Source organism: Scardinius erythrophthalmus (genome assembly GCF_964197995.2).
Source record: "Scardinius erythrophthalmus genome assembly, chromosome: 3".
NCBI classification, from domain to species: domain Eukaryota; kingdom Metazoa; phylum Chordata; class Actinopteri; order Cypriniformes; family Leuciscidae; genus Scardinius; species Scardinius erythrophthalmus.
The window spans coordinates 17451669-17462318 of record NC_138223.1 but is presented as its reverse complement, the minus strand read 5'-3'; the positions used below and the strand labels follow the sequence as shown (position 1 = coordinate 17462318).

At 37.5% G+C, this 10650-nt stretch overlaps 1 protein-coding gene across 1 annotated transcript in view; it reads left to right on the top strand.

Moving 5' to 3' along the window:
• Positions 1–4060: 4060 nt before the first annotated feature.
• The window catches only part of prom1b (prominin 1 b), a gene marked incomplete at both ends in the record, with an annotated part of 35950 nt that continues 29360 nt past the window's right edge, over positions 4061–10650 (top strand). Inside the window, one exon of the mRNA XM_081361066.1 lies at positions 4061–4307. Coding sequence (XP_081217192.1) covers positions 4061–4307 — 247 coding nt within the window. The remainder of the gene's footprint in view (positions 4308–10650) is intronic.

Below are 10650 nucleotides of genomic sequence, written 5' to 3'. Positions count from 1 at the left end.
GACTCTAGAAGTGTTCTCTGGAGTTATGAATCACGCTTCTCTGTCTGGTAATCTGATGGATGAGTCTGGGTTTAGCGGTTGCCAGGAGAACAGTACTTGCCTGACTGCATTGTGCCAAGAGTAAAGTTTGGTGGAGGGGGGATTATGGTGTGGGGTTGTTTTTCAGCGGTTGGGCTTGGGCCCCTCAGTTCCAGTGAAAGGATCTCTTAATGCTTTGTGGGAACAGTTTGGCGATGGTCCCTTCCTGTTCCAACATGACTGCACACCAGTGCACACAGCAAGGTCCATAAAGACATGGATGAGTGAGTTTGGTGTGGAGGAACTTGACTGGCCTGCACAGAGTCCTGACCTCAACCCCAGAGCCATAGAGAGAAAGAGTTGCGACACTCTTTGATGTCGCCGCTATGGCTGTCACGTGGTTCATGTAAGCCCCAATAGTTCCAAAACATACGCTGGCTGTCATGTTCTTCTATGGGACAGACAGCAGCGATTGCATTATTGAACGGTAAATATAAAATAAAACACACACCCAAGTACTTTTTCAGCTGTTATTGCATTATTGCATTTTTTTTCAGTTTTGCATTTGGAGAGGCAGGGTGAATGAAATACTGTATATTACTAATTACTTAGATAAGTTTAGGCTATATTTTTGGAGGGAAAAGATTAGTGTTCATGTTCGCATGGGTAGCAACTTTTATTTAATTTAATTTTTGGGATATACTAACTTTTCATTATGTGACCTGTTGGCTGAGTTTGAGTGGTGAATGCTGCACGTCGAGTTGTTCCAGAGGTTACGTAAGGTTCTGAAATATCGACCTCTTTTGAATTGTCAACTGTCTATATTGTAAAATAGTTGCTATAAAGGTGGTAGCGATTCATTACCGAACTAATTAGATGCTACATTCACAGCTGGCGAAGTCGCGCTAGCTAACTAGCAAGCAGGCAATGCTAGAAAATTGGTTGAAACAACCCAGATAGAATATAAATAATTACGCTGTGCATACAAATGAAGACCAGTATAAGCATCGCAAAGGGCCTCTGATAGACAGTTGACAATTCAAAAGAGGTCGATATTTCAGAAACCTACCTCTGGAACAACTCGACGCGCAGCAATGTAAATGAATGGGGTCCAACGCCCAAATGATAGTGTTTGGAACTAATCCGATCTTCAAATCCCAGAAGTAGGCGGTTAAAAGCGCCACCATTTTTTACCACGGAGGTCTATGGGGGTGTCGCAACTCTTTCTCTCTATGGCTCTGCTCAACCCGATAGAACACCTTTGAGATGAATTAGAGTGGAGACTTTTAGCCAGGCCTTCTCGTCCAACATCAGTGCCTGACCTCACAAATGCGCTTCTAGAAGAATGGTCAAAAATCCCCATAAACACACTCCTAAACCTTCTGGACAGCCTTCCCAGAAGAGCTGAAGCTGTTACAGCTGCAAAGGGTGGGCCAACTCCATATTAAACCCTTTGGATTGAGAATGGGATGTCATTAAAGTTCATGTGCAGGTAAAGGCAGACGTCCCAAAACTTTTGACAATAGTGTGTATATATTTCTTTTTTTATGTGGAAATTGAATCCCTTGCATTCTCCACAAAAGCTAAATCACTCAAACTCAAAGGTACATACACCTCAAGACATTTTTTTGCACCTATTTTAATGGTGTCTATTTGCACAGCCAATCATACCAACAGACAAAAGCTTTCATCAAAGCTTTAGTTATAAATCCCCACAGACATTCTGTCTTGAGTGGCGGCAAAAGCGAGAGGTGATGTAGTTGTCAAGGACTGGATTAAATCCAACCTATCTGACCCCAAGCCAAAAATAATCACCTAAAGATTATGTAACGCTAAACTGATCTGTGCTAAAACCATAGAGATCTGAACACTAAACCGATTGAGATTTTGACTTGGAATGTGTGTAAAATTAGATCACAGAATGAATGAATACCACTATAAAACTGGATTCGAAATCTCCAATACCTAGGCTGTACAAAATCGTAAAAAAATACAGTGTATCGTTTTGAATATGTTTTACATTTTGTATATCTTACATAACAATGTTTCATCAGATATTTAAAATCACTCTTATTTATTCATATCACCTGTACACCTCTTCAGCACATTGCACTATCCCTTGCACATAGGTCGCATGAGTAAATATTTTTTTTTTCTTTCTCAACCTATGCATTTTTATATTTTATTCTTAAATTTTTAATCATAAAATGATATTTGTACCCAGGTTTAAATTAGATTTTGACTTGTGGACAATACAATTTTGAGAGACTCATCTCAGGGTATGATGCATATGCCTATTAAATATTAAAATAATAATTAAAAAAAGTTTTTTTAAAAAATATAAAATTTGAAAAGAGATATTGTTTAAAGGCAATAATACAGTTATATTTATGGATGAAGAATATGTCCTATTTACACTTGATCAAAGCTCTCTTTTCCTCTGTGTGTGTGTGTTGTGTAGGTTTAGTGTAAGGGGATAGAATATACAGTTTGTACAGTATAAAAATCATTATGTTTATTGAATAAATGTCCCCATAAAACATGAAAATGAAACATGAAAACACAAAAACGTGTGTGTGTGTGTGTGTGTCTGTCTTTCTCTCTCTCTGTTCTGTTTGTTGGTATTCATGTCCATGCACACACAACCGCACAGAAGCTTTTCAGCTGTTCCAAATGTAGCTGTGGGACATTTCAGGAAAGAGGACTGTAAGCTAGTGTTTTGGCAGAGTCTGGAGTTGCTGCTTTTCAACTCATTTGACTTTCTGACTATATGTAACGTGAGTAGTATTTATGTGAAAATGGTTGGTTAAGCTTTTCACGGCTCTGAGGTTGTTATTAAAACAGTCATCGTAATGCTTTGACTGTAAAGCATGAAGAATCAGACGAGTCTAAAAACCACAGTATAGGTCTAACAAATTATAATTTTTCTCAGTCGCTTTGTTACATTTCTCGAATTTGAAACCACACAATGGACTTGCTCAAAATCCTTAGCAGTTCATCTCTCAAAAGTAAGTATTCATATCAATGAACATATCAGTGCCATCAAAATGACAAGTTCTTGTGTCATTGTTCACAAACAAGATGACAAAAAAGCCACACATTCAATAACAGTGTACAGTATTTTCAGATGTAAACCATGGCTATGATTTTGATGAAAATGATTGAAAATGCACAAGACTGCACTTTCTTTAAATGGCATATATCAATTTTTACAGTACAAATTGACACTGTAAATGGGATATTGATTGCAAGAGACTGAACATGATTCACAGTTACAATGCTGGTCTGTCAACAAATTACAGTACAATGTTATTGCGATATAAAGTATGTATTGGCCTACGTATATAGGCTATGTGTGTTTGTGTGATATAGTAGCCTATGTATCTGTTTAAAGTGTATTTAACTATACTGTAAAATGCAAGTATAATATACTATTATATAATAATGTAAAAATGCTACTGTAATATCATGGAAGCATTAAAGCATACAGTGCATGTTGAAATAGATGAATGAATGAATGAACGAATCTGTTATTTTAATAAAAATCACCCTCTGCGCCACATGGTTCATTTATTGACATAGGCTATTGTCTGTACAGTTGTTGGGCCGTTATATGCTCTGCTCAATTTGAGAGAAGACACTGTAGTTGCTACAAACTACTTTGACTTGGCTTGTCTCAACTAGATATGGTTTCCCTCTAAAGCCATCTCCAGTGCGCGTGCACCGGCCATCAGACAGAAGTGGAACGCGCAGCGGGAGGCGCAGGTCAGACAAACACTCAGCTCATCCTGAGCTCTCTTAGACCGCAGGGATTTTTACCATGATGCCATCAGACGGAAACGGGGAATAAACGCATACGTTGGAATATATGATTTTCTTTTTATTTTTTATGTGTCCCGGGCTATTTTTTCTCTCAAAATTTTATTTTTAATGTCGAGGAATAGAGAACATTCCAAACAAATATACTTTTCTCACACTTAATCGGTCTTTCCCTTCACTTTCCCTCTCGTTATTAATCAAAATCATCCCGCGTAAAGGACTGATGGACATGTGGTGGAAAGTAGGGCTCGTGCTGGTGATGTGCTGGGGTCTCACGAGCAGTGAAGCCCGGGAGGAGCACCTTGATTCGTCTCCGCGCACCGCGATGTCCAGAGCGCCGTTGGACTTTGGCTTCGTGCCGTCGGTGGTGTACGAAACGCACGCGTATTATGAACCGGGTCCCATCGGTGTTCTTTTCCACATGGTCCACGCGTTTCTGTACGTGGTTCAACCCAACCCTTTCCCCAAAGGTGAGATGCACATCAAGCTCTGAGAACGCGCAAAAGTTTTCTACATTCTTTTGCGTGTATCAGATACATGGCAAACTTCCACATACTGTATATTTACAAAGTGTTATAGATTTTAGAAAGATTCATATAGCAAATGCCTGTGTACTTCACCCAAAAGCCAGCACAAAAAGGCTTTTGGGTGTTCTTGCTAATTCTTAGGCATCATGGCAAGCCGATTTGGTAAAATGTTACCTAAGATACTATAGCTAGGTTTAAGGAATAAGTGTTTAATTATTCCTGTAGTATCTTTGGTAACATTTTAAGTCATTGTTACAGTAATTACACAAGCAAGTACTGAGTAATGTTAAGTAACAATGTAGGCCTACTTACTATAGGGTTAGTTTGGTTTAGGGTTGGTTGCTTGTAATTATGCATACTTTACTGTAGTTAGGCTACTACAGTAAGGGTATGCCTACAACAGGGCTAAAGGCACACTTTAAAGGAGAACTCCGGTCAATTTTAACATTGAGCTCATTTTTTTGTAAATTTGGAGTGCTGTCAGTACAGAGAACAACGAAAAAAAAGTACAAGTGCACAGGTCATGTGAGTGATACCTTCGGAGTGAACGCGGGTGAATCTGACTACAGTAGATGTGAAAGATATGAATAAAAATTATGTTAATTCAGCCAGCGCACATACCTGTATTTACTTCCTGTTTTCGGTCGAAGTCCACAGTAGTCCATTGTCGAGTTCACGCGCGTGATCATAGGTACTAAACCTATTTTCGTGAACTCGACAATCGATTACTGTGGACTTGCTCAATGTTAAAATTGACCGGAGTTCTCCTTTAAGAAAAATATGCTTTTCGCTATTCCCATATGATTGCAGAATTTTTTAAAATTTTTTATTTAATATTGATGTAGCAACATATTTTGTGCGAAAATAAATCATAAAAGTGGTTTGTAGTTCGCACTGCATCGGATTGCACTGCATCATAATGCCGCCTTTCCACTGCACACAACAAACGACAGCCATTGGACCGGAAGTCATTTATTAGTTTGGGAGCTGCGTGGAGTTCCAATCATATGTGAATGCGGAAAATTTTGGATCCGATTTAAGCTTCAGATGAGTTGAAATTTCTGAACTTTTGTGGCTAGACCGTATGCGACCAGCTGACCAGATGTGATGTATTCTAATCAAAACTATGAGCGCTAAGTTAGAATGACCAATATTTTAACACTTTAACTTAGACACTTTTTTTTTAATAAAATGGAGGTTAATGATTATGGCAGAAATCATTATTTTATATTAAATCAATATTTATGTTGATTAGCTCTTTAAAATCAACTATGTTTTTATTTGAGATGTATTGAGGGTCATTTGTTTTATGTGGATATATTCATACATGCATTTCTTCATTAAATTTATTCAATTTACCATGGTGAATAAGCAAAGGTAATGGTTGCTTCACAACCAATTTAAAAATTCCCTGCGACTGCTGCTAGGGGGCGAAATGCAACGATTGTATGCGAATGTCCTGTGCAGTGGAAAGGCGGCTTAACAGGGGTGAATCGAATCACATTAGTAGCTGCTTCTTATGTATCTTTAATGTATCATATCGTTGAGATGCGTATCGCATTGGCCTCAGTTATGGAGATGCACATCCCTAGTACTTTTAGTCCCAACAGCAGGGGCACCTCAGAATCAACTTTGTGTTGCTGTCCACGATCATGTCAAAGATCAGCCAAATTTCCATGTGGATCATCAAATGCGGTTGTTAAAGGGGTGGTATAATGCCCTTTTCACAAGATGCAAAATAAGTCGCTGATGTCCCCAGAGTGTGTATATGAAGTTTTAGCTCAAATACCTCACAGATATTTTATATAGCATGTTAAAATTGTCACTTTTTGAGGGTGACGGAAAACGCACAATTTTTGTGTCTGTCCCTTTATATGCAAATGAGCGGCTGCTCCAGGCACAGAGGGTGGAGCGTCAACTGCTTGTGTCCTTTTACCTCACACAGACATGCACTGAAAATTTAGAATGTAGAATGCAACAGGACATTTCTGAATGGTTAATTGATGAATTTATGTAGCTTATGTGTAGTTATCTTTTAGTCATTGATTAAAATATACTGTCATGATAATCTATAAATCGTGTTCCCGGGGGCAGGGTTTATGTAAATTTTAGGGTTAGTGATGTCACTAACCTGGGAGGAATGTCGTGTAGTCCATACCAGCCATTTGTTGTAGTCCTTCAAAAGCAATTTCTTTAAAATAAAATATCTCCCTTTTCTTTGAACTTTGAGCGTTGTAACTTTGCAGATGTTGTTTATGCTCAAGCAGCAACATTACACACTAACTAAAGTTAGAAAAGTGAAATCATAATAAACCACCCTTTAAGAAAAGTGCTGAGCTGAATTTGTGTGCCGTCTAGTGGTTTCAAAGAGAATAAAGTCAACTGCTCCTTATATCCCGCCTTTTGCCCCGTTGTACCCTATATGTGTAACAAGGACACTGCAAAGTAGTGTTATAGTGTTGCCAATTAAATCTAATAGTGGTTAGTATGTTTTTAATTTTCACTTGCTTTTCATTAAATACCAAGAAGGCCTATTCCAGCAGTGATTATGTATTCAATTAGTCACTAGTAGCCTACTTAATTCCTTGCTATTATCCCAGCAGTATTATTCCATTGTTCCTGGTAACAACTGACTAATAACTGACTAATATTATCTCTTATTTGATAATAGCATATTTGCAGAGTAGATATGAGACATTAGTATCTGCCCCAGTTGTTACCTGTAACACATTGTAACAGTGACTAATTGAATAGATGTTGATTGCTATTGGAATAAGTACTAGTATGTATCTAATTAATGGTAGAGATGGCCACAAATACTCATGATCAAGCATGACATTATTATTTAATTCAAAATTCAGTATCAATGTTTTTTTTTTTCACTTTGTGATTGGTTACAGTGTAATTCTGAGTGGCACCTTGGAGCCCTATTCATCAGACAGCATTTACACTGCAAATGATGAGGATTAGTCAGGGGAAATAGTTCTCAACACGTTGAAGAGCTGCTCACATACACATGTAGCACGTTCTTCCTGAAGGGGCCAGAACACAGAGTCTTTGGACAGGGTCTTTAACTATTTTTAACCTGATAAACAATGGTTGCTGGTGAATTCGGTAAAGCCAGTCCCAGTTAAGATAATTACAGTAATCTGTAGGAAGAGCAAAGAGACATGCAGTGAGAAAACATGATGCCTTATGTTTTGATTTTGCCAGGGCAATAATATGCAATAACAGGGAGGTGAAATTGTCTGATTTACACAGACACATATTTTTAGATGATCTGCACTACTAACATAAAAACTGATAGAAGTGAGTTTTAAGGAATAAATGTTAAAACAGCTTGCCATAAATATATTTATTGAAATAACCTGTTAGAATTTTTCCTGTTATGCCTGGATGCGCTCAGTGATCTGTTCATGAATCATCATCATCATCCTTTTGCTATCTGAACCTGCAGAACCTATGGATATATTGGTTTAGATATGATAAGATTGCGCTGGTTTGTTACTGTACTGTTAGTACGCTGGAGAAAGGGAGTCTGACCACTATAATAGCTCTGGAGAGTTCATTAATGTGCAGATTTACAGGTGTAATTCAAAAAGTGATGTTTTAATCAGTGAGTTAATGAGTACATAGAGATTAGAATTGTATGCAACACACTGTACCATTGCATAACTGTTACATTACAGTGTATTGTGACACCAGGGTTAGCTGACATGTTTTTGAAAGCCTATAGACTGTTTAATGGTAGGCTTCACTGTGACAACTTACCCCAAATCATGTGACAACATGCCCCACTAGTGGTTTCAATGAAGTGTCTTTTTTCCTAGGCAGTAACGCTCAGTGAATATATATATATATATTATTTATTTAGAAATTTACTACAGAAATTACATTTAAAAAATAACCTACCCTGAGATATATACTGGAGTAAAAAGTGTGACAAATAGCCCCTGTGTGTTTAAGGTCAGGCTGTTGGCAGGTGGATTTCATTGTGAGGTCAGCATGTTGAGCACTGAGGAGCGCTTGAGTAGAATAGGATTGCACAGTTAAGTCCCTGCAGCCTAACTAATTAGCCAATCTGCTCTATGAGTCACCTGCCCAATCAGGTAAGCTGATAATCTGAGTGCCATATGCTCAAAAGGTATATGCAATGTAAATGCCTGCTCCTGACAAAACATGCAAGTGAACAACCCCCAAACAACCTCAAAATAACAGTCTTGTAACATTTCTAATTTTAAACCACCACATTCTTAAAAATAGGACATTTTAAGAAATGTGATGCCATTTTTAACTTGTAAACGTGGATGTGGATTTACAGACATAAATAGATCAAAAACAAGCCTCTAACAGATACTTTACTAAAGCATTCTTTGCAGATTTGTAACTCCTGATCTTATAGAAAGGTACTTCTGATGTAGAATTGAGCCCGGATTACTGGATTAAACAGCAGTAACATTGAACACAGGGTTCAGGTTAAAGGGCACTATATTTCTCCATTCCGTCTGTCTGCAACTCATTTTCCTGATAAGTCACAGCTCACAGGTTTGAACACAGATGGAGCATTTTGTCTGTGAAGGAATAGGTGGGTTTATGCTTAATAAACATAATACAGTTTAATCTACCGCATTTAGGCTACTGTATCTGAGGAATGGACAGATGAAGGATACGAGGGATATATTAATATACTGTACACAGTCTGAGTCTGTGGTTTAATCCGGGGACTCCCTCCATCTCAGACCAGATAAAGCTTAATATCACTGATCACTGGATTTAAAAATCTGCACTGTAATTGAAGGACAGGGAGATAAACACCTAGACATGACCCACTTATACTGGCATTGTCTGCGTGAAGCACCATTAACTGCGTGAATGTGAAGCACCATTAACTAACTTCGTTCGTTTAATGTTTTTGAGTAGCTTGTTGTATCTGTGAGAGAAGGAGGGTAGGAAGTGAGAGTGCGTATTGGGGGTTGGGGGGGGGGGGGGGGGTAATAAGGGTTTGGTAGAATAAGGGAGAAAACGGGAAAGAAAGCATTAGAGAGGGAGAGGACCACTTAACTGCCAAACTGCAAGACCACTGTAAGAGGATTAACCATCTGCCATTATAACCAGTGATACCCTTTCTTGTTCGCTCCAGGATTTCTCTCATTCTCTCACTCTCTTTTATATAGTTTGAGATAAAGAGTTGTTATATCTCACACACATATCTGCCTTATAATTCTATAGTATATAAGATTCTCAACCAACACATGGACCCCTAAAATTCAGATGCTTGATTTTCATGGTAACACTGTGTATAATAAAATATAAGAGGTATATAATTAAAAGAGAACAAATTAAACACATTTAAAAAAAACAATTTGTAATATACTAAATATACAAAAACTGTATATTCTGATTTATGCCTGAAATATTCAACTCTTACTGTTTTTGGATGTAAATATATTTGTTTTGTTAATAATAATTTATTCCTGTGATGGCAAAGCTGGTATGATTTTCAGCATCATTACTCCAGTGTTCAGGTTCAGTGTCATGTTATCTCTCAAAAATCATTCTAATATGCTGATTTGCTACTCAAGAAACATTTATTATTATAATCAATGTTGAAAACAATCGTGCAACTTAATATTTGAAATTGCCATTAGAAATGGCAGCATTTATTTAAATATAAATTGGTGTATTATTAAGATCTGTACTGTCACTTTTGATCAATTTAATGAATCCTTGCTGAATAAAAGTATTGATTTCCTTCCCAGAAAAAAAAAAGTCTTACTGACCCCCAAACCCCCAAATATTGTATCTATAGTCTTTTACAGAGACTGTTGGGTCTTTCAGTTTAGTCTTACCCTCCCTTAAACAATAAAATGTAACATTAAGAAAAAACTGTAGTTGGTCAGACTTCTTCTTTCTAAGTGGACAGTTCTTCAGTAAACTAGTTAGGCTGAAGTAGCCTATAAGTTCAGCCAACTCTAACAAAGATATTGCTTGTTTGTAATCTTACATGTGCTAACATGCATAACTATCAGGATAGACCTATTGGGTCATTTCATTAAATAATGGAGTGAATTCTGTTAATGATGTTATATTGGTTTGGCTGTGACCTGTAGTAAAGCAGTGCTGTTAGTGTTTTAAAGCGCAGTCTTGGCCATGGCGTTATACTTTGGGTCATGTTCTGTTGATCTCCCTGCAAGGTGTCATGCCAGAAAAAAATACCTGCTAAATTTAGTACAACTGTAAAGAAGCTTATGCTTTTATGCAAAGGTGTTTTAGGGTCAAGTGTTTG